General features: G+C 38.0%; 1 protein-coding gene and 1 long non-coding RNA gene across 6 annotated transcripts in view; one reads left to right on the forward strand and one right to left on the reverse strand.

Moving 5' to 3' along the window:
* The first annotated feature begins 1693 nt into the window (after positions 1-1693).
* The window catches only part of LOC148735855 (NLR family CARD domain-containing protein 4-like), a 28308-nt gene continuing 6360 nt past the window's right edge, over positions 1694-23641 (forward strand). The window contains exons 1-9 of one of the 5 annotated variants that reach the window (XM_088751465.1): positions 8727-8845; positions 14131-15344; positions 15937-16001; positions 16272-16567; positions 19334-20058; positions 20605-20787; positions 22026-22139; positions 22522-22584; positions 23198-23260. In XM_088751465.1, the coding sequence (XP_088607591.1) occupies positions 19347-20058; positions 20605-20787; positions 22026-22139; positions 22522-22584; positions 23198-23260 (1135 nt within the window). In that variant the 5' untranslated portion in view covers positions 8727-8845; positions 14131-15344; positions 15937-16001; positions 16272-16567; positions 19334-19346. Of the gene's footprint in view, positions 1928-8708; positions 8846-9597; positions 9926-14130; positions 15345-15936; positions 16002-16271; positions 16568-19333; positions 20059-20604; positions 20788-22025; positions 22140-22521; positions 22585-23197; positions 23261-23641 lie in introns of those variants that run through there. The other 4 variants (XM_088751468.1, XM_088751466.1, XM_088751464.1 and 1 more) reach the window with 4 other exon arrangements.
* LOC148735856 (uncharacterized) lies at positions 7848-9652 on the reverse strand. Its single transcript, XR_015998224.1, has 2 exons — positions 9560-9652; positions 7848-8815 (listed from the first exon to the last, which is right to left on the reverse strand). It is a non-coding gene; the product is annotated as an uncharacterized LOC148735856 (long non-coding RNA).

Here is a 23641-nt window from a genome sequence, read left to right on the forward strand (position 1 = left end):
GTGATGAGTTGATTAGGTTTGCCGTTGGAACCAGCAGATTTACAAACGTTCAAGTTAGATCAGAAGAGATTAGTAAGCCGTTGCCTCTCTAACAGGGAGAAAATAAAATTCAAAAGTGGGGGCTTTCTTTTGTATGTTGATAACACTCGTCATCCACAGGTAGGTCAACACTACTTCATCATTAAATCAGAAGAGTTTGGTAAACCTGTGCCTCACTAACAAGGAGAAAATAAAATTAAGAGTGGGTGTTTTCTTTTGTATGTTGATAACACCCGTGTACATTTCAAGGTCAAGACTACTTCATCAATTAATTAACGGTGAAATGGCGAAATCGTTACTGAAGATCGCACATGTGAACAGAAATACACTAACATTCCCAATTAAAGAACGGCCACTTGACTTGCCGTTTTAATGAAGAGGCCTCAAATTCTTCTAGAAGGAAACAGCAGAGCGAAGCTGAGGAGATCAGATGCTGCTTTGTCGCAGAAATGCATGATTGATTTTCGTTTTATTGCTATGACCTTATTTTGCTGTTATTAGTAATTTTTCCCAATTTTTATTTGTTTAAGATCAGCAAAATTTTCAATGGAAATGAACCTGAGACAAGAATTTTCTTTTGAATTGATTGATAACTCCAAGGTGGATGATTGCCTCGAATGTTTGCTCGTGAAATCGGAGCGTGATTATCAATATCTTGCAGATCGATGTCCTACCGCGTGTAAATAGCGGCTGATAAGCCCCCCTACTTATAACCTCCCCTTTGTTATAGACCCATTTACCTGTAAACAACAACAAAAAAAATCTGACTACAAGCCCCACACTAGCTTTTCTTTAAGAGGTAGGAACTCTGTGCTGTTTCAAACTAAAAGATTGAAAAGTGCAAAACAATAAGTTGACCTCTTCATTTTGTATTAAAAAGAAAAAAAAAATTAAAAAGAACCTACACAAAACAAACAAACAAACAAACTTTCATGGTAAATCGCAGACGGCTTCTTGATGTATTAAATTACTATCAAAGGGCTACAGTATTTTCTTTCTTGCTTCCCTTTAATTCTAACCAGACGTAAAGGGTGTATCGCCTGATTCCCGTTCTCTTGCATTCAGTTCGCCCAACTTGATGCGCTTTATCCAATGTGATGTAGACGTTAGCGCATGTTTTGTGGAATGACTGATTGGTTTTCTGAGATACTGCAACAGATGACGGAGATGAACTCTATCTCCTGTCCGAAATGGAAAATGTTGTTCAAAATTACACTAGTTTCCTAACTCGAGAGCTTAGAGGTAATTATGTCTAGACAATAGCCCATTTCCGAATTACCCTCGGCCTCTTTTTCAGGACGAGGCCTGGTGCTCTGCCATTCTTGTGAAAATGAGTTTAATTTGCATGTGAATGAATACTTATAATCATATGAAAGGATGAGCACCAGGACTCGTTTTGAAAATGAGGCCAAGGGTAATTAGGAAATTGGCTATTATGGCCGTGCCTTGGTACGCATATTCAACATGTCCTCAGAGAGTCACGGAATGCTTAAACTCCAGTATTTCGCTGAATATTTCTCTTTCTTTTTATGACTTAAAGGGCCATCTGTGGAATTTTCGGCAAAACTGTTACTACCACAAGTAACAATGAGACATTTTTAGAACATTCAATACTTCCGTCTTGCGCTAAAGATTATCTTATCACGTGACTGACGTGCGTGAGTGGAATGCACTAGCTAGGGAGTTTCCTTGTGAAATCAACAGTCCAGTGGAGTGAAGTTTCAGCTAAAGAATCCTTGTGTTTCCTTCTTTCATCTCAGCTCTGAAGTTTTAAAACAGTTCTTTATGAAAAGTACATCTCACCAAGTCGAAGTTGTACAGCAGCTGGTGCTCAGTTTCATTAAACACCAACATTTGCAGTCGTCGAGTAGAGAGGAAAGTTACGTAGGTAAGGTTGTTGTCTTCTAACCTAAGCGAGCATGCATTTATTAGATTGTTTTACTGGATGTCCAAGGTTTCATACTCATGTATGTGCGAATAATATGGCACAGTTTTATGGCTGCTTAGGTGAGTTTTGGAGATTGGTATTTACAACAGTTGTATAATAAATATGCTCATTTTAGATTAGCAACCTTTGCAATGCTTGATCATGAAAGTGAAAGTTGCTTATCTTATCATGTTCCTGGTTATTTATAGGGAACTGCACCCATGAATTCTTTGTTTTCCCAGTATCTCATTGCTGTTTGGTTGTCTATTTGTTTTATTTCATTGACTTGAGACTATTTTTTGAAAAATAGATGACTTTCGATTTCATCGGTATAACTGCGTGCATTCAAGACATCAATTTAAAGTGCTACTGAAACGTAATTTTCATATCTGAGATTTTTGCAAGATAATAGAGTTTGAACGTCATTTGCAAACGCTGTGTACTTTTTTTGGGCCAACGCATACCGGAAAGTACATTTTTAAGCATTCGAAGTTGACCGGCTGAGATCAAAATTGGCGGCCATCTTGGCGCGGCCAAAACAGCCTTGTGACGTCACTGGTTGTGTACTTCTGTGAAAGAAGGGTAAAAGCATGGAGTGTAGCTTGCATGTTGGGAGGCCGAAAAAGAGGATTTCGGGCAAAATGCCATCCTCGTCTTATTCATCGGCGGCCACATCGGCATCTTGGCTATCTGCGAGAGGTTCGCCTGGATAGGAAGCAAAATTCCCGACTGATACCGAGAACGAATCTCTACCAGTCTGTTTAGTTAATCGGCAACTGACGAGATCCACAAGATTAGGATCGAAACCGCGGTCTTGCCTGACCATCTACAGAAAATTTCGAAAGACATTATAACGGCAGATGGGCTACTAAACGCCCCGGGCCAAAGCAATGCCATTCAGAGAATGAAGAAAACATGGAAGCCTCATACGACACCGCCACTGAAGATGATCTACTCGGCAAGTCTGAGGATAACGAACAAATCCCTCTGTACCAAATGCCTAGCAGAACATGCCCAGAATCCCTAAAATATAGGGCGAGGGCCAAAATAAGAGCAGACGAGGATTTAAAAAATGAGATAAAGCAAATCCTTAATAACGCGGAGCAAGAAACAGTAAAGGCGATCATGTGCTTCTATGAACGTGAAATCGGTCGTTTTAATACCGAAATAAAGAAAGAAAACGAGCCAAAACGGCTGGAACACTGAACACTAAGAACTGTAGTACGATCGAATCAGCGCGCGTGGCGCAAGCTGAAAGCAATCCAGACAACTTAACGATCGAGACAGTAAAAAAAATAGCTGTACATCTACAAAGGCGAACGATTCGAAAAAGACGCAATCCCTGATGTGCGTACTCAGTGCCGCACATAAAAGCAAATTCTCATGAAAAACTGGCATTTAATAGAAACACAACCACTACTGAGCGAACTATACAAAAATCCGCCGCTCGTATCTTACAAAAGAGGGCGGTCGCTCAAAGACATACTCGTGAGGGCTAAACTTTGAAGAGGCTACTCTAAACACACGCTTGGGAGTCGTGTAGGCCTGTCAACCCCATTTTACGCCACCATCTTCCTCTTCGCTACTGGAGACAACTTCGCTTCGTTCAGAAGAAGATTCACTTGACAAAACTTCAATGTCTGCTATCTCCTTTGCCCCCGAATACAAACAAACAGTGAGTGAAATAAACCACGCTATCGGACTGAACACAACCAGTGACGTCATCAATCCATTTCGCTCGGTACCAGGGCCCGGACATGGTTTCGTGTAAAATTTTTGATTTGAACGGTTAAAAAAGATATCTTTCGCTTCTTTTTGGCCAAAGCAAATTATCTCATGATGATCAGCATATTCAAAACTACAGGTTTGAGTAAATATTTCAGATACGAAAATTTCGTTTCAGTAGCACTTTAAATGTATTTGGATATGGTCATCAACAACAGTTTGCAAATATTAAAACTTAAATTACCACATTGAAAAACATCTTGGCCTGGAGAATAAGACTTTATTCCAGTGAACTGAAGGGCTAAAGCCAAGATAATTCTGGAATATCGTAAATGCTTCTAGAGGATTTTTTAATGTGACATGCATTTGCGATCATGACTTTGCCCAGCTTCCTATATCCCAGCGGTTTACGAATAAATCGTCTTTTTCTTCAAGTTAATTTTGATATTGTTGGCAATTAATTAAAAGTGCTATATTCTAATTTTTACCTTTTACTGCTGTAGTTGCTTTTTTAAATATAGTTGCTCTGACACTGAAGAGCACTCGGTTTGAAACTTTTAATTTCTGTCACCCTCAAACCGCTGTGAGATGTTTGTTCTATTTTAACTTACCCCTGGGATAAATTTAAATTTTACATGTGGACGTGAGACTATAGTAAAGAACAGTGTCTTTTCCAATCCCTACAAGCTTCTTGTTACTAATCTGAGCTACTTTGAAATGCTCACCTGGTTCTGTTTTTATTTCATTGTTAACTCAGCTAGGGTGTAGAATTCATTTTTACTTACAGGTGCCAAGTGTCAATTAAACAATTGTGATTGAGTTGCCAGATGAAGCAATGATTTGGTTGCCAGTAAATCTCAGTGATTAAAAAAGTGTTCTCGATCTTTACTTGCAATGCAAAAAAGTCTTTAAGACCCTGCTGACACTTCGCTGTAAACCAGCATGATGTTATAGCAGCCAACATTAAATGGTGTGGGGGGGATTCGGTTTTTCAAAATGGATCTCCCACAATGGGCTCTGTCACATAATGTGTATCAGTATAGTTTTGATCAGTAAACTTGACAAGTAAATTGCAAGGCAACCGGATTCAAATTGTGTGGAAGTTGTGCAGTGAGATTAATTTGCTCAAAGAACCATCATCCATTTCAGATTATTGCACCCCAGTTAGTTTACAATTATTATAATTTATCAAGCTAAAACAAAATAATTTTTGCCAATAGTGCATTTGGTAACCTTTCCACTGATATGATTATAGTTTATGTTGGTTATATTTTTAAATAGCATGTTGAGAATTTTTTTTACAAAGGAAACCCATGAAGGTTTATAGTATCCTTAAAAAAGAACACTGCGAAAATGTTTGATGCATGTAGATTGCCTGCTAGCATTAATTTACTAACCCTTAGATTATAGTTGCAAACATTCAATTTTCAGTGGCATTGTCAGCCAGGTCAGGTTGTAATAATTCTCCTTGTCTCCATAAATTGTATAAATCTATGTTTTTCTTTTGGAATTTTGTTTGCAAAATTTTTATATTTGAATGGATTGTTCGTGTAAATGTATCTTGTTAAATATAAAGTGTATTTGTTAGTAAGGTTTTTAATCATGTACAGTTACTGTAGTATTTTTGATTGGCACTATATAGTGGAGCTTTTGTTTTGACAAATGACGCAGAAGTGAGAGCCTGTTTTAGTTGCAAATCCATATGTTCAGGAGCAAAAAAACAAAAAGTTACAATTTAAACTTACTATCTGAACAACTCACTTGTTATTCTTTTATGGTGTATGCACATTTAACCGTTAAATAAAACAATGGTTAATCTGCATAATAAATAAATTTTGTGTTGCGTTGTGTCTGTTTGGTAATAGATCGCAGGTGACATCAAAATGCAAAAAGAACAAAAATTAGTGGTGCAGCCAAATGTGTTACTGACATACTTCCCATGTTTTGTCATCTTCTGTGATCTATTACTGTACAGATCCAAGGCAAATGGAATCTATTTGGTTTTTTTTACCACAAAGCAAAAATCTGTTAACCATTAACACCGTAACTCCATACTGTTCTGTTTACATTTTTAAGATGTGACAAGGAGAGTTTGTTGAACAATTTAGAGCTTTTTCTAGTTGTTGATCATTTCCTTGATTCTCCTGACCTTGATGTGTGACCTAGGGGTGTTATTGTAAGGAGAAAAAAGCTGCTGATCCTTCTTAGGGGTTAAAGGGTTTAATCGGTGACATCATCTATGGGTTTGTTCTCAAATAGATTTAATTTATTAGATTTGCCGACAGGCAGGGATACCGCAACAGCTTGGGCCAGTTACTGCGCGCCCAGTAAACCCACCCATCCCACCTAGGGGAGGACATCCATCACATAGTAATCTCGTGTGTGGGAAATTAACGTCTCCTACCCGCCAACCCTGCAGGAGACAGGACCTCCATTTATTCGTCCCTATCCAAGAAGACTAGCAGGGGTTTCATTAAGGGCCGGGCATCGGGCAAATGGACCGGCTGTGAAGACGACATTGCCCGGCTGCTTTTAACATCTCAACCATAAGAAAAAAATAAAAGTTACTTTCCTATGTTTTCCTAATGTATCTTCTACAACATATATATTTAAACTTATATAACATTAAGTGACTAGAAGGAAACACACATGGTTCGCTGCAACTCTGAGTTTCGTGCGTTAAGCACTCATCAGGCAGATTTAAATCTGCCTGATGAGTGGGGAGGAGCGTTGCGTGACAAGATTAAAAACGGCTGCGAGGGAGACTAGGCATATCTTTGCCCTTCACAAATATAAGCAAACCACGACGGCGACGGCAACGAGAACGTGGGAAAACAATAGATCTAATATCATTTAGCAAATGGTACAACCGGTTCGCACTAAATGAAAGTTTGAGTTATATTCAGAAAGACATGCTGCTCCTATGGTGATTGAAAATTGTCCCAAAAGCTCTATTCTTTTCTGATTTACTTTTGAAATTTGAATCTTCTTCGAGCGACGGGAACTGAAAGTCAATTTGTTGTAGAAGCTGCCAACTTTCCTTCTGACAAAATGTTCGTCTGTGTCTGTGGTGGAATGCAAAAACTCTACTCGTGTGGTAACAGAAATCTTTCGTTCACGGCAACTGTAAAGAAAAGAACTCTTTAACCCCGTGTGTTTGTTAGCAGATCCATCTTAGTAAGATTAGATTAAAGAAGAAATCTAACACCAACACCTTTTCGTTTTTCATACTTTTATTGAAATCATACCCTCTGAAAAGAACAACTTAACAGTCATTTACACTTATATTCCACTCTATATTTGCACAGAAACCATGTCTTCTGAGATCCCAGCAAATGATAGCTGCACAGAAACAACGCCTTCCGAGAACTCGGCAAATAATGAAATACATGATGTTACTAAAACAGCTTCTAGTGACCTTACCATGCAACCAAATGTTGCAAAAGCAAATCTACTAATTTGTCTGTTGACTGATGCATCAAATCCTAATTTAAAAAGAGCTGGTAACTTTGGGATGTTAGTTTGTGCTTCAAAATGGTGGAAAATGCATCTCTGCAACTGTAGAATTTCAAAAATTTAAGAGGGAACATGCCCTCGGACCCCCCAAGAAGGCAAGGCCCTTTGGGCCTTGCAGACAGATGCCCGCCTGTGAAATCACAATACTACAAAGTTTCTTATTGGTGTAACACCACAAGGTGTTATCTCATTCATTTCAAAGGCATGGGGTGGGAGGGTGAGTGACAAATATCTCACAGAAAAGTCTGGTTTGTTGAGAAAGCTTTTACCTGGGGACATTGTACTTGCTGACAGGGGCTTTGATATTGCTGACCCTGTTGGTCTTTATCAAGCTCACCTTCATATACCAGCATTTACTAGAGGTAAGAAACAGTTGTCTGCAGCGGAAGTGGAGCAAACCAGAAAAATTGCTAATGTCCGAATCCACGTGGAAAGGGTGATTGGTCTTGTCCACAGAAAGTACTCTATATTGCAAGAAATACTCCCTATTCAGCTGGTGACAGTTCGGCAAGGTGATGACTTGGCTCCAATAGACAAAATTGCGGTAACATGCTGTGCGCTTACTAATATATCAGAGTGTCTGTGCCTTTTAATTAGAGCATTTAGACCCTTTGTGGGAGTATCAATATTTTATCAGGTATCATTGAGAAAATATGATGTTTAATTCAGCAACAATTTTCTCTTCAAGGAGTTTCTAAGTTAAGAAAAATAACTTTTAGGCCTAATCCATACCTTACAGTCAACGGAAATTGAGTTAAATTTGTGTAGTTATTAATAATTATGGTGGTTCCTAATACTAATAAAACATTCAACCAACGATGAAATGCCTAAAGTGGCTAATAAAGGGGTTAACATTTTTTGTATAGGTAGCTAAAAAAATGTTCCTGTTGTAATCAAAAGGTATCCTAACAGATAAATGCAAGAACTGAATAACTTTTGACATCATCAACAACAACATTTCTTTCTACCAGCAATTCCAAAATTTTTGCACATAAATTTTATGGTGCACATGAAGGGCAAATCCGTTCTCCATCAGGCTCTGTTCTAAGTCCCACACATGACTTATACGCTTCATTTGCTGCCCAGTTATCCACGAGGTCTGGAGTACCAGATAATTCACAATGTCGGGATATTCCACGCTAGGATAATCCACTAAATCCTCGCTACACTCCGATTTTTTTAACGTGTATGGATCAAATCCACAGGTAAGAACTTTTACTCGATACCTGGCCTAAGCAGAACCGGTAAGACTGCCATAATTCTCCGAAAAAGGAACACTTTCGCTCGAAGGCGCGTCTACCGAAGCCATAATTACTTTAACAGATGCTCACCAGCATGGCGGTCGCGACTTACGTAACAAAATTTGGTCACGTGGCTGAGAACGAAGAATAGCGCTCTCTACTGCGAGGATCCTGCATCACGTGACTCTATCAACTATAGTTCCCTCGTGGGATGAAAAAGTCGATGGCGTGAAGATTTAGCCAAAGAATCCTTGCATCTCGTTCTTTCACCTTGGCTGGGAACTTGTAAAACAGTTCCTCATGTAAAGTTCATCTATCCAAATTTCAGTTGCACAACGGCCGTTGCTGAGTTTCAATAAACGAGCATCTGCAATCGTCGAGTAAAGTGGAAAGAAAGGTATGTAATATTGTCTGCCAACTTGACTGAGCATGCATTGATTAGATGGTTTTACTGGATGTCCAAGATTTCTTAATCATATATGCTTGAGAAAATGTTAAATGGCACAGTTAATTAGCTTCTAGACTGAGTTTCGTAAATCGCTGTTAACAACAGTTGTTTATGTTCAAATTAGCTCCCTTTGCTTGATCATGAAAGTGAACTGGCTATCTCATCATGTTCTTGTTTATTTCGAGGGGAAGTGTTGCAATCTATATGCCATAATTTGCATACTCAAATTAGATCGCTATTCCTGGTACGAACGGTTTTTTTAGATTTATGTTTCTTTTTTGAATGTCTGAAGGGGCACATTGATTTTGACGTCCTATTATATGTTAGCTTCAAATCATAGAAGTACGATATGAGGAATACAGAAGCCATACTTGCCAATGGTCGTTTTAGAACCGATGTTTTAAATTCTCATTTTTTAATCGCATTGTGAATTTATGGAATGGCCTGCCTGTAGCTATTAGGACAATTGATCGAGTATCATTGTTTAGTAAGAAAGTGAATCAGTTTTATATCAGTATATTTAACTTAAGTGAGGATACATTTTTATAGTTTTTGATTACTTATTGTTGTTGCTATTTGTCTATGTTAGTTTTTCATTTGTTTTTGTATTTTGTCACTGGCAGTTTATTCAAAATAAGGAATCTAGAATTCTGTATAACCTACCCTGCTGGCAGAGGCGTTTATTTGTTAACTTCCCCTACGGTCCACGTAAAAATAAAGTCCTCTGCGCTCGGCCTGTTAAATCTTCTTCGAGCATGCGCGACCTGTTGCTTAGAAACAAATTAGTTCCCGGTAGTACTCGGCTGATTGTGGGCTCAAACTTGGTCTTGCTATTATAGCTAAATAGGATGCATGCGCATAAAAACGTGTTTAAAACAGGTTCTGACTGGTTTTGCAAATCAGATTATCCACAAACTTGGATAATTCCCAGGCGCATGCTTGAAGAAGATTTAACAGGCCGAGCGCAGAGGACTTTATTTTTACGTGGACCGTAGGGGAAGTTAACAAATAAACGCCTCTGCCAGCAGGGTATGTATAAACTGGCCTAATTACTCAGATATCTCTTTTTTATACTTGTATATATATATGACCCCCCATGGAAAAACGCACACTTACGGCTTTCCATTTTCAAACGGCTTTCCGTTTACAAGCCGTTTGTCAGCCGTTTAGAAAAAATTAATTTTTGTATCCGTCTGAACGGCTTCGGTCATCCGTTCGTCGAAATCATCAGCCCGTTTGAACGGCTTGTTCACCCGTTTGTCGGAAACATCAGCCCGTTCGAACGGCCTGCTCATCCGTTCGTGAAAAACATCAGCCCGTTCAAACGGCTTGGTCATCCATTCGTGAAAAACATCAGCCCGTTCGAACGGCTTGGTCATCCGTTTGTGACAAACATCAGCCCGTTCGAATGGCTTGGTCATCCAGTGCTGTTGTCGAAAACAAGACATACGAACGGCTTGGTCATCCGCTCATTGAAAAACATCAGTCCGTTCGAACAACTTGGACTATTTTCCGTCGAACGACTTGTAACATCGGTTTGGAAGGTTCATACTAGTAACGCCACCCTTTTACTGAAAATAAATTCTTACGTTCAAGCGGCATCAGTCATCTGTCACATGCTAATGTTTACAAGATTTGTCCAACTTCATTCGCTCGAATTTTGCCTTTAAACACCGCGCGTACACAAGCAATAACATGTTTCGTAATCGATAAACACTAACTTTCCGTAGACGCTTTTCAGTGGGTATGTGAAGTTTTATTGTCTTGCCATTCTCACATGGAAGCGTGTCTTTGACCAAAGATTTAAGTAGGTCACAAGTCATGAATTAAAATATCAATAGAATTTTCTATCACCTAACATTCAATTGTTTCTGAGCGGTACTATTGACAAGCGAAAGAGTCGATGGCAGGAAAGATTTGGTTTGTAGTATCAATTAACACACAAACAGCAAAAGTCTAAGTGTTCATCAGACATCTTTTGAAATGCATTGTTTACATACATTTGTCTTCGGTGTTGACTTTTTGTCAAATAACGAATAATCTCGCGTCGACGGCGAAAAAGCCTTTTTCTTTTACGCTCGACTCAAGGTCTCATATAAAGACGAATACTGTTTAGGGAGAATGCCGGGTATACGGAAAGTTAGTGTTTATCGATTGGGAAACATGTTATTGCTTGTGTTCGCGCGGTGTTTAACGGCAAAATTCGAGCGAATGAAGTTGGACAAATCTTGTAAATGTTAGCACGTGACAGATGACTGACGCCGCTCGAACGCAACAATTTATTTTCAGTAAACGGGTGGCGTTACTAGCATGAACCTTCCAAACAGAAAATAATCCAAGTCGTTCGAACGGACTGATGTTTTTCAACGTACGGATGACCAAGCGGTTCGAATGTCTTTTATTTTCGACAAACGGATGATCAAGCCGTTCGAACGGGCTGATGTTTTACATGAACATGAAGGGAACAATAAATTATTTGGCAACATGCAAAGCTGCTACAAAAAAGTTACAGTCACGTTTGTGCGCAATAAAGCGGCAATAAACACTCGACACAGCAAAGACATAATTATGACCAAAATTTGACCATCATGGGTTATTCGAGTTTTTTTAAAGACGCTGAACTAAGTCTCTGTTTAACAAGCTTGAATACTTAGTCAGGCAATTTTATAGCATCAAAACAGTTGACTATCCGTTCGAAGCAACAAAATCTGAATTGGACCGTATCTGCCCATTCGTTAGGATTGATAACCTATCTGTTCGGCCTTTACAGCAATTGTTTTTCACGAGCCGTTCGAAATTAATTGTAAACCCGTTCATCTGTCTATGTCAACCCGTTCCAAAATTTTCGCAAGCTATTGAGTCGTTGGCGTGACCTGTTCGATAATTTTGACAAGCTGTTCGGTTGTTTGGGTAACCCATTCTATAATTTTCACAAGCCGTTCGGTCATTTGCGTGACCTGTTCGAAAATTTTGAAAAGCCATTCAGTAGTTTAGGTAACCCGTTGGAAAATTTACACAAGCCGTTCGGAATATTTGATAACCCGTTAAGCTGTTCGATAGCATCCGTTCGAACGGGTGAGTTCCCCCGTTTGTTACCCGTTCGGTAGCCATGCGTTTCACCCGTTTAATGGAAAGTCGTTAGTGTACGTTTTTCCATGAGAGGTCACATAATTATATTTAACTCCTTGTTTTTGTTTTGATTATCTGTGTAATTGAATTTGAGTAAATAAGTAAATAAAAATTAATAGTTTACCCAGTATCTCATTGTTATTTGTTTTTTCGTTTGTTTTGTTCCCTAAATTATATTTGAGACTGTTTCTTTAAAATCAATTAACTTTGAATTTATTGGTTACTGCATGCGAACACATCAATTTAACGTAAAGGATACTCTTATCGAAAAATGAAAGCTTAAAGTTAGCAGGATTAAAAGAATCTGAGCCTTAACGATGAGTTTCATCTAGTAGAGTGACATGTTAAAGCTAATGCACGTGTTAATGAATTACTTCAGGGATCTTACTTTCTGATACGAGTACCTTGGAGGTTTTTTTATGCATAACTAACAGCTTTTGCATTCTTAATTGTCATTGACTGTCGTTGATTGAATCATCCTTCAGGGGTTCTTAGCTGTCATTCACCTTAGCACCGATTACAGTTGACTGAATCGTCTTTCACTGATGGTTAATTTTGATATATTAGATTTGCTGGTTGTTGTTTCAAATTTCATTGTAATGATGCTGAAGAGTACAAAGTTTGAATCCTTACATGGTGAGAGACTTCTATGTCTCGTTCCGGATGCATTCTCAAACTCTGAGCTCTGTGGCTTCACTCTAAACAATTTTTCTTCACTCTCTAATTGTTCAAATGTCTTGTTCATTCTACATCAAAGTATACAAGGGAGCATTAATTTGTGATTGAATCTTTCTTATCAGGCTTTATACCCTATATGGTATTTATTTTCAATTTACCACATTTATGATTTTATTATTACTTATGGACTTGGAAGTTTGTCAGTTTATTTTAGGGTACTATGTCATTTCTCATGCCAATAAGTGTCTTGTGACTAATCTGAGCTCCTTGTTCTGTTTTCATTCCATTGTAAACTCAGTGTAGAACTAGTTTTTTAATCACTTGGGTGTTAATGTTATGAATCAAGCATTGCCAAATGAAGCAGTGCAGTAATTGGGTTCTGCCTAAAAGTACTTTAAGGACATTGCTTGTTGCCCTTTACTTTCTGGTTGTATGCAAGCAATTTGAAGGAAGGGGGGAGGTTACTGTTGATATTAACCTTATACCAATTTAACCAATCCTTTTCTTATGACTATTAAAATGTTGGTCAAACTAAAGAGAAGTTGAGGACCCCAACAATTTATACACCCATATTCTGTGGAACAACAAAGAAATACATAATGAGAGTAAAAGTGATTTTATTAAAAAAACTTTCTTTGATAGAAATATTAGATACACCACTGATGTGCTTTTATCATGACCTTTCAAATATGGAGTCTTTTGATGTTGTCAGTGATGCAGGAATGAAGAGTGATTTTTTTAGTATGGACAGGTCTAAGGCATGCAATCAGTCCATTTAAAACTGCATTCTAATACACCCAACTTCAAGGTTATCCTTGATCTGGAAAATTTCAAATGTTCTGACTGTTATTAATTTTTTTTACAAAAGAAAAATATAGCCTGCATAGCCAGGCCCTTTTAGGGGTGGGGAGGGGGAAAGAGGAGGGAAGGGAGAGCATGCACTGGCCCTATTGTTTTCACATTTATTTGCCACTTAGTTTCAGTGCAGGAAATTCCTATTGGTCGAAAAAAAATTGGGTGATTTCTATTGGTCGATCACCTGTCAATCAATATCCCATCTTGAATCACAACTCTTATTCAAAATGACAGACAAGAGTGAGCTTTTCGATGTAAAACTACAAGAAGTGGAGCAACGATTTAGCAGATATTTGACAATATTGATTTTTCTACATCAGTAAAATTACTTCCAACAGTTACATTTCCTGAAGGATATGCAGTCACAACCTTGATCACAGATCCATGCGACGTGTCCAGATTGCCTATGTTTAACTTCGAAAGAGCCACATTTTCAATTGCTTGCTTTCTTCGCGCCTCTTCAAATGAATCTTTTTCTGTTAGTAAATTGTTCTCTTTGCTTGTTGAGAAAAGTTCCTTTCTTGACTTAGATTTTCCTGGTAATAGTTCTCTGCGTGTCTTGCAATTTGCAGGACTTGATCTCGATGGTGTCACTACATCCTCGACTTTTCTCTTGGCCTTGTATAACTGAGCTGACGACAACTCCTTTTGACTTAAGAATGGTGAACACTGGTAAATGATTCATAAAGACCTGGCAATTTTCTTCCGCAAGTCCCACAGACTACTTGTGAGCAGTTTTCTTCATTTTCGACAATAATTCCAATGCTTTTGAGAGATTCTGACAGCGGTTTCTTGGACGGATCATTTGGTGCTCTAAAAATATTACTGTAGGATGTATGGGTTACACGATCACCATACAAAATTCAAAGACTCTTCTTACAAAGTCTACAAAATTCGTTTGATTGGTTTGAAGATGGTTTTTTGCCTTACTTTGCTCTAGTTAAAGAACTATCTGTGTCCACCATGAGAGGCGCGAGTTTGTTTTGACAGGAAACTGGCAGTGAACATGCAAACTGAATGGTTGATTTTCGGCGAGTATGACTAGTTGAAAAATTTGGGCGGTAAATGTGAAAACAATAGGGCTGGTGCAGGCTCTTCCTTTCCCCCACCCCTCCCCTCACCTAAAAGAGCCTGGCTGCATAGGCTAAGAAATATGAGAAAGACCAAGTAAACAGGCTAAGGACAGAGAAGAATTTTATTTCAAACAAAAGCAAGCTTTGGAGGCATCCTGGTGGCACTGAAGGCTGCAAGTGAATCCCAATTATATGTATGCTCCTTTGGAACAAAGAGTTTAAAAACTCTATTATATAAACAAAGGAATTACTTTAAGAAATACTGGTAGGCTATTTTTCTAACCCCGACTACTTCTTCTGTTATCAGACCACAGAAATGATATTTTGTATTTTTTTTTATGAGTGTTTTTTTTTTCAATCTGTTTTTGGAATGGGGTCTATGACAAAATATTAATTAAACTTAATAGTAAGGAACATCATACTTGTGGACTTGTCAGTAGAAAGAAACAAAACTATATTTGAACCACTTTAAGTAACTTTGTTAACTAAACATCAAACTGAAAAGCATATTTCCTTTAAATCTAACAAGAATGAATTATGTACAAAATTGAATCGTCCATTTTACAGTTGTGTGTTTGGTTGCCAAGGGTGACCTTGTTATGATACAAACCTTGCTGCCTTTTAAATCTAAATCACTTTGTTATCATTCTAACTAGATACAGGTCTCCATCATGACAAGGTCACCTTCAGCCTCACTCCAAATCAACGGCTTGGTAACTAAGTACACAACAGTAAAATGGCCTATTAAACAATATGTTACTTTAAAGAATGTTTGAGAAAGCAAATCTTTTTAACAACAATTTGAATTTGATAACTTAAAGCTTCATTTGGTACAATAAGTTATCTTAATTATTCATGTACCTTTGTAAACTGCATCCATAATTAAAGTTAGTTTTTTAATTTGTAGTTTACTAATATACTTTAGTAATTGTGCATGTTAACAATCATGTGATTGTTAAAAATAATTTTATTTCTTGTAACTAATCTACAGCTTTGCAAACTAACCATTATTTAGTCAAAACCTAGCCAGTAGCAATTAGCTAGTTAATTAAATATTGTTAAATTGTAAACATGATTGAGGAAGATGGTAATTATAAAAAAAAAAAAAAAAGAAATTTTTAGTCACACTGTGATTCTGCTGGTTGCATGCTTGAACCTGTTCCTTACTGTATTTTCCATTTTATCTTTATAGAATTATTTTCTGATATATATTTCATAGTTATACAGTGTATGTAGGTGGGTGAATTTAATATATACACATCTAAATGGTAATCATTTTTTGTTGTAATTAACTTTTATAAACAGAGATCCATTGAAAAACACCCAGACTGTGAGAGACAACCCTGTATGGACATTGCTGTGAATATTGAGTAAGTTTTGAACATCCTCATCACTGTTTTAATTTTTTTAAGTTATGTTTTCTATTGATTTTAGAATTTTTGTTTTGCTCACTATTTCTAGTTTGTGGCAACTGAGGTAGAAGCCTGTTTTTGATTTTGCATCCAAAATTCAAGTACACTTAAAACTCCTGTCAGATGAAGAGCTTAAAACCATTTTCTTTTCAATTGTGTGTGCATTTATGTGTACTGTAGTCACTTCAGATTGATATGTTGATCCATATGTGTTTTGCCTCCTTACAGCTAAGTTCCAGAATATTCTGAGTTCCATTTGAGTACCATAATCCAACAGCTACAGGCTTTATGACACCTAGGTGTACAGACGAAACAGTTCCTTTTCCCACAGCTGGTTGAATTTCATTGCTGTCCAGCAGATTAATCACCACCCAGTAGATTGGTGTGAACACAATCAGCCACACAATCTACTGAGTAGTGGTTTATCTGGTGGATGGTATTATTGATTCAATTCAGAGGAAAACAAGTACCTGAGAGTTTAATTCAACTGCTGTTATCATCTCAGAGGAGAAGCAACTTGAAAGGTGAGTGTTAATCTATTGACATCAATGCTCATGTACATATGAAGTTAAATGCTGATCACTCTTAGGGTTTAAAGGGTGAATATGTGGTTCCAGAAAATATCCATACTCCACAGGGGCCTTTTTGATTTGCAGCCCCCCCACCCCGCCAGATTTTCTGTTCTAGGGGGTATCACTGCTTATGTACAACCAACTTTATGATGCTTTCAATTCTAAGTTCTCTCTGAATGTGTCCAGGTTCTTGAGAGGCCATTCTTGTTGCACTTCTCTGCTTAAGATTGTGGATGATTGGAGACTGGCTCTTGACTCTAAGAAAGTACATGTAACCGGAACTATTGCCATTTACCTTTCTAAAGCATTTGATTTGATATGTCACAATCTACTCTTGGCTAAACTGCGGGCCTATAGTCTGAATTACGATGCTATTGCCTTCTTTCAATCATACTGGACTGATCGTCAACAAAGGGTCAAGTTTCATGGCATAAAATTATTCTCTGAATGGCGTCAAATCAAATGCAGCGTACCTGAAGGTAGTCCACTTGGTCCCTTGTTATTTAAAATTTTTTCTCAATGACCTAAACTTTGCCAGACAAATCTCTTCTCTGCGTCTAATTATGCTGATGATACTACAACTTATGCATCTAATTATGACATCAAGACCCCTTGAAACCTGGCTAAACCTGGACCTTGACATCGTGGTCACCTGGTTTTCTCAAAATTATCTGATTGTTAACAGTATTTGAACTCAAGGTATGATACTTGGTAGTCACTTTTATGTCCCTGAACTCTTTATTGGTGACTCTAAGGTGGAATTGCATGTCAAACTCACTTCAAATTCTTGGGGTGACTATTGATAACAGACTGACTTACAGTGAGCACATATCCGACATGCTTAAGAAAGTCTATGCCAAGATCGGTGCTCTAAGATGACTCAAAAGACTGATGCCTCACAGCGTGTCTCTAACACTTTACAAGGCCTACCTGCTTCCTCACTTGGAATAGCTTAGTCCACTACTTATTGGAATGAATAAAACTTTAAGCTCTAAACTAGAGTCAGTCAACAAATATGCACTTAAAACTTTACTAAATCTAGGCAGCAATCTTGATTATGATACTATCTTATCCTTGAGTGATATGCAGTCTCTTGAACAAAGATGCTATAATAGTTCTCTTATTTTATTGTACAAGTGCAGGAACTCTAATGGTCTAGAGTACTTTAGAAACTTCTTCCAAATTTCCAAAGTAGATGTAACTTAAGAAGTAGGGGTACTGATATAAAAAATCAAATAAGATTAGTGAGGTCATTTGTAAGCTCAAGGCTTTTGAGTTCAGCACATTAGGACCCAGCTGTCAGTACAACTCTTGTCTGTAGTTATTATTGTTTATTTGCACATGTATTTCTCATATTTCCCTTCTTACCACTATGCAATGCCATTCAATTTGACTTTAACTGATCTTTTTATCCTCATCTTTATAACATTATTTGTACATAGTTTTTATAGTCTTCCGTTTTATACATGAGCCTCTGGCTCAGGCAATCGGGTAACCATGCCTCACATAAAGACAATAAACTTGATTGATTGATTGAAGAACATCTGAGTTCTATTCTGTAAAAGAGACTGAAGTGGTACTTTTGGAGTGGGTGCACTATTATAATACTTTTGCTTAAGGTTATCTCTTATTTATGTTTGTTATCTGTAATGGCAGTAATCTTTTCTTATGTATGGAGGAGATACTCAGATAGAGGTAAAATCTTGTGCAACCAAACACTGATACAAGGCACCTATTCTCTATCTGTATCTATCTCTGCTCTGTCTGAGTCATTGTTCAACTTTGCAAAGCCACAGTCTACCAGCTTGAAGTAAAACTGCACCCAGGCTACAGTTGCTTTTCAATTTTTTCCTTTTCATCTACCCAGCAGAGTAGTGGTGGCTCAGAAATCATCTTGCTGTATTTGTGAAAGCTTTCTTCATGGATTTGTCAATTAAGTGAGCTTAATTGGTTGAAGGCTCCTTGGAGATTCTGACATATCAGAAATAACTATCCAAGACAAAGTTGCCCAGATAGTTGATCATTCCAAGCAATCTTAGAATGTGAGTTTAACTAGGTGGCGTAATGACAGCTGGGTAATAGGCTTGACCTTGGCCAGATTTGATAGCCAGTAAGGGTACCTCAGAAGTCAGAATGTGTCTGCAGTATTGAGCTTCTGCTTCTTAAAGATGAACTTGTCTTTGTTTTTATTTCCTGTTCACTTACTTTTGGCAATTTTGTTCATTATTTCATTATTTTTTAAACCTTCTTCATTAGCACCACCAGCTTTTTTCCAAAAAGTGGTAAGCTTTTGGTGTCACTCTCTCCAGTCCTTCAATGAGTCTATCAAAATGCTTTTGAGTGAGTTCTGTGCACTTGATATTTCAGAAGGCAATTTGAGCCTTATTTATTTGCAAAATGAGATGTGTTACATTGTTAGATTACTTGGGTCTTCATCAAGTTTCTCTTGCTTGAACCTATCACTTTCCAAGTCTTGATGGGAGATTATCAAAATGACTATAGTTCAAAAGCAAAGTTTTGGTACTTTGATTTACTATTGTAATCCTTCAAGTGACTTCAGAAATGAATGAACTTTTACAGTTGCATTAATTCAAAGCTGAGGAAAGAGGCAAGATGTTATGCTGGGCACAGGTTATCAAGCTTAAATAATAATTATGGTAAACTGTACATTGCCCTTTGATACTTTGCATAATTCAATTTTCCCTTTTTTTTTTCCAGAAGCTGATTGACAATGTCAGTAACTGTGGGAACTGAAGAGAGTAGTTCAAAGAACAGTTACGGTGACCCACCAAAGATCAGTATTAATCTTCCAGAGATAAGTGAACTAACCCAGACTTTTAAACATTGGAAAGATGTTCAACTTCCAATTGACATTCTGTTGTTAACAGTGAAGGACTGTGAGTTCTTAAGTTGCTACTATTACATTGTTGATCCATTCACAAGCTATTGTAAAGGGCTTGGTCATGTATACTTTGGCAGCATTGGTGAAGATCAAGATGTTAAACTGAAAGTTGCTTTGATGAGATGCTCAGAGGGTTCTAAAGCTCCTGGTGGTTCTTTGACTGTTGTAAAAGATGCTGTCACCCAGTTGAGACCAAAGGCTGTCTTTTCTGTGGGCCACTGTAGTGGTATGAATCAGGAAACAACAAAGCTGGGGGATGTGGTTCTATCAGAAAAACTCACCACCTATTCCTATCAGAAGTTTACAAAGGATCGCATGGAATTTTGTGGGGTCACAGCTCCTGTCAGCAAAGATATTGCTGATCTCATTAAATGTGCAGGATTTGGTTGGAATCCACCTCTAGAATATCCTAAAGAAAGAAAAGTTGAAGTCCACCGTGGTGAGATTTTGAGTGGTTCTGAACTTGTACAAGCTGAGAGGCGCAGAGGCCAACTTGTGAAGTCATTTCCTGGAGCAATTGCAATTGAAACAGAAGGGGAGGGTAAGATCTCTTTCTGTTTGAAGTAAATGTTACTGACAGTATAATGACAGAGATAATGGGATATATTTTAATCATTGAAAAGAGAGTTTTTACTTTAATAATATCAGTTGTGGAGGGTAAATTTTCCTGCTGGTGATGAGAGATGCACTGGCTTGATTGTCAACTTGCTGGACTTCAGGTCAAAAGATCTGGGGTCAAGACTTGGGCTGAAGTCATCGTGTCATAGTTTTGACTGGGATGCTTTACTCTCACTATATGTCTCTACACCCAGAAGTAGAGATGCCAATACTGATGAACTAACTAGCGTTTCATGTACATGTAGAGAGAGTAAGAGTTACAGTTTTAGTATCCCAATGGTGTGGAAACTGAGAGAAGTTCTTGCTGGAGAGACTAACTCTGCAGCAGTATAATTATATGCAGGGTGACTTCCAAAATATGTCTCCAGTTTCCTACAAATCTTTGATAACAAAGGTAAAGGTAAAAAGCAATAGATGTTGGGGCAAAGTTGTTGTTGTATTTATGAAAGCTTGTCATTTCTTGTCTCAGGAGTTTACAGTGCAGCACATGATCTGAAAATGGAGTGGGTTGTCGTCAAGGGTATTTCAGGTTATGCAGATGGATCTGAAGTAAAAGAAAGCTGGAAAACATTCGCCAGTGTCACAGCAGCCTCTCTTGTTGTCAGCATTCTAAATAAATGCAGCATTTTTGATGATTGGCCACGTTACAAAGGTAAACAGATTAGCATTACTTTATTTCATGGTTACAGTTTATTTGCCTGCAGTTACTAGCTGTTCTTGTATGCTGTTTAGTTTTGTTTTAAATGAATTTGCTGGAACCGAATCACCAAAGTCTCTACCTAAACTGAATTAAAACCTGATTGATGAGTTATCATCATGTTCTGATCAATGAGAACAGCTCTTGGATCAGAAATGTTACATGTTTGTCAGCAATTTTCACTTGCTTTGTTAATAGATGTTCTGCTGAGTTAGCAAAAGGTGACAAATTAAATAATGATGTTTACCTCAACTCAACATACAGGAGCTCTATATTATCCGTGCGGGTTATTATCCATGCGGGTTATTATCCATGCGGGTTATTCTCGGTGTGGATTATTATCCGTGCGGGTTATTATATCCGTGCGGGCTATTATCCGTGCCGGTTATTGTCCATGCGGGTTATTGTCCATGCGGGTTATTGTCCTTGCAGGTTATTATCCGTGCGGGTTATTATCCGTGCGGGTTATTATCCGTGTGGGTTATTATCCATGCGGGTTATTATCCGTGCGGGTTTTGAATCTGCTCAAGATTGATGGTGGAATGCTTTTAAACTTTTTCAAAAGTTTTTGTCCCCCGGGAAAGAAGACCTCTGACCCCCATAATTCAACTTTAGAATCATGTAGACATTTACATGTAGAATCTCCTGCGTTGTAAGCTCCCTTGTTGCACCCCCATGATATAAACCACACACCATCCACATTTCTCCGAGCAGTCACACGAAGGGCGAACTCTCAAAAGGTGAGTTTTAGAAACTCTTTACGGTGGCTATTTTATGTTATCAACCGAGTTGATGAAACCAAATTATCATCGATGACATAAAGACAGTAAAGTGCTATTACTTACATCACTTGAGCCACTGTCATTGTCTACAAATTCACAATATGTCCGTTAAGACTTCCAAGAGTAGTAATTTTGGCCCAATTACAGCATGGTGCTTCTCCTTAGTGTACGGAAAATGTTGAATTTCTAGGCAGAGGTAGAAGGGATTAATCGCATGTCACCAATTCCTCACTTAGGTAGATTTGCATTTATAGAAATCTTCCACCCACATTTGTTTGAGCAAATAGCTTAGCAAGCAAGGTTAGGACAGTTTTAGAATCATGGTGGTTTGAACTAAATGTAGTGCCATGTTCTTTTCCTAACCTCACGAGGCTGTCTAACTGCTGTCTGTTTGGTTTTGTGTTCTTGAAGATAATTCAACTGACAGACAACTTTCAGCACCGAGTAAAGACGTTCCCGTACAGACATCCTCTTCTAGTGCCCAGTCTTCCCATCAGTCACAGGCCTCGTCTGACAAAATAGCAGGTATATATTTGAATGAAGAATCTTTTAGCCCAATTATAGCATAGGCTGCAGTTTTATAAGTTTTAACAGACTGCAGTTAAAATTCAGCATTTAAAATTTTTGAATTTTTCAAGCAAAGGTAAGGAGAATCACACACGTGTTAAATTCCTCCCAGTTCTGCATTTGTATAACCTCTACAGCGACACTGATTTAATAATAGAGCTTTCCAGTCAAGGTTAGGACTCAGTGTTCAAATATCAGTAGTTTAAACCACTTGTGATGGCATGTTCCGTCGGTCCCAAACGCTATGTGGCTTTGTAAACTATTTCTATTTGGTTTTGTTTTCTTAAAGATATTTTAACTGATGGACAACATGTTTAGTTACAGTACTTATTTTTACAAGGTGGAAAGAGGAAGTCACCAAGGGGGTCAATGGACAAGGACAAAAAGCGCTCAAAGTTGAAAGGTACTTTTTTTATTGCAGGGACTTCAGAATTCAAGGATTGCACAGTTTCTATAAGGTTTAACGTTTTCCATGATTTTGTTTTCTAAAGATTAAGTTTTGCAGTGAACCATATCACTTTACACAGATCAAAGTCAGTATAATCCTTATTAGATTTTGCATTAATTCATTTTCGTGTACCGGAACATTAAGCTCACCATCAGATGAATTACCCGCCCTGTTCGTGAAATGAGCCCGCACTCCTCATTTTCACGGGAGAATCTAAGACTATACTGGAGAATGCGGTGCAAATGAAGTCAAAGAATAAAACAGTGTAGTGCTCAGATCAATAGAAAAGTAGAATAATATGAGTAATGACAATATTAATAATTCTATTTTATATGAAGCTAAATAACTAAAGTAATACACACAGAACATAATACTTTTGACTTTAAGCTGTCATTCATGCTATATGTGTCTGCTCCGAAGTTGGCGTGTTTCTTGCTGACGTCCTCTTGGCAGATTGTGTAAAAAAATTGGGTTAATTCATGCTTTCTGCCTTCATGCCTTCTGCATAATTGTACATGTACAATTGAACGGTCTTTCGTGCTTAATTACTCTACTTAATTTTTGCCAGGTGGAAAGAGGAAGTCATCAAGCGAGTCACTGAACCAGGACAAAAAGCGCCCAAAGCTGAAAGGTACTTATCGCATAGGACTTCAGTTTATAACTTTTAGAATCTGCATTCAGCTTCTGAGTTTCAGATTGGAGGCTTCAAGGATTGCGCAGTTTCTAGAGGATTTAAGGGTTTCCCTAATTTGTTTTTCTAAAAATAAAGTTGTACCGTAAATTCTTTCACTTGTCACACATCAAAACAGTGTTTTCCTTATTAGATTTTGCATTGGTTCAGTCTCGCGTACCGGAACAGTAGGCTCACCATAGGACATTACCCGCCGCAGTTTATGAAATGAGCTCACACTCCTCATTTTCACAGGAGGATCGAAGACCGCGGGGGGGTGGGGGGGGAAGGGGGGATAATGCTCAGGTAAAGGGGGGACCGTAATGCCCAGATAAAGGGAAA

This window comes from Stylophora pistillata, chromosome 3 (genome assembly GCF_964205215.1).
Source record: "Stylophora pistillata chromosome 3, jaStyPist1.2, whole genome shotgun sequence".
Lineage (NCBI taxonomy): Eukaryota > Metazoa > Cnidaria > Anthozoa > Scleractinia > Pocilloporidae > Stylophora > Stylophora pistillata.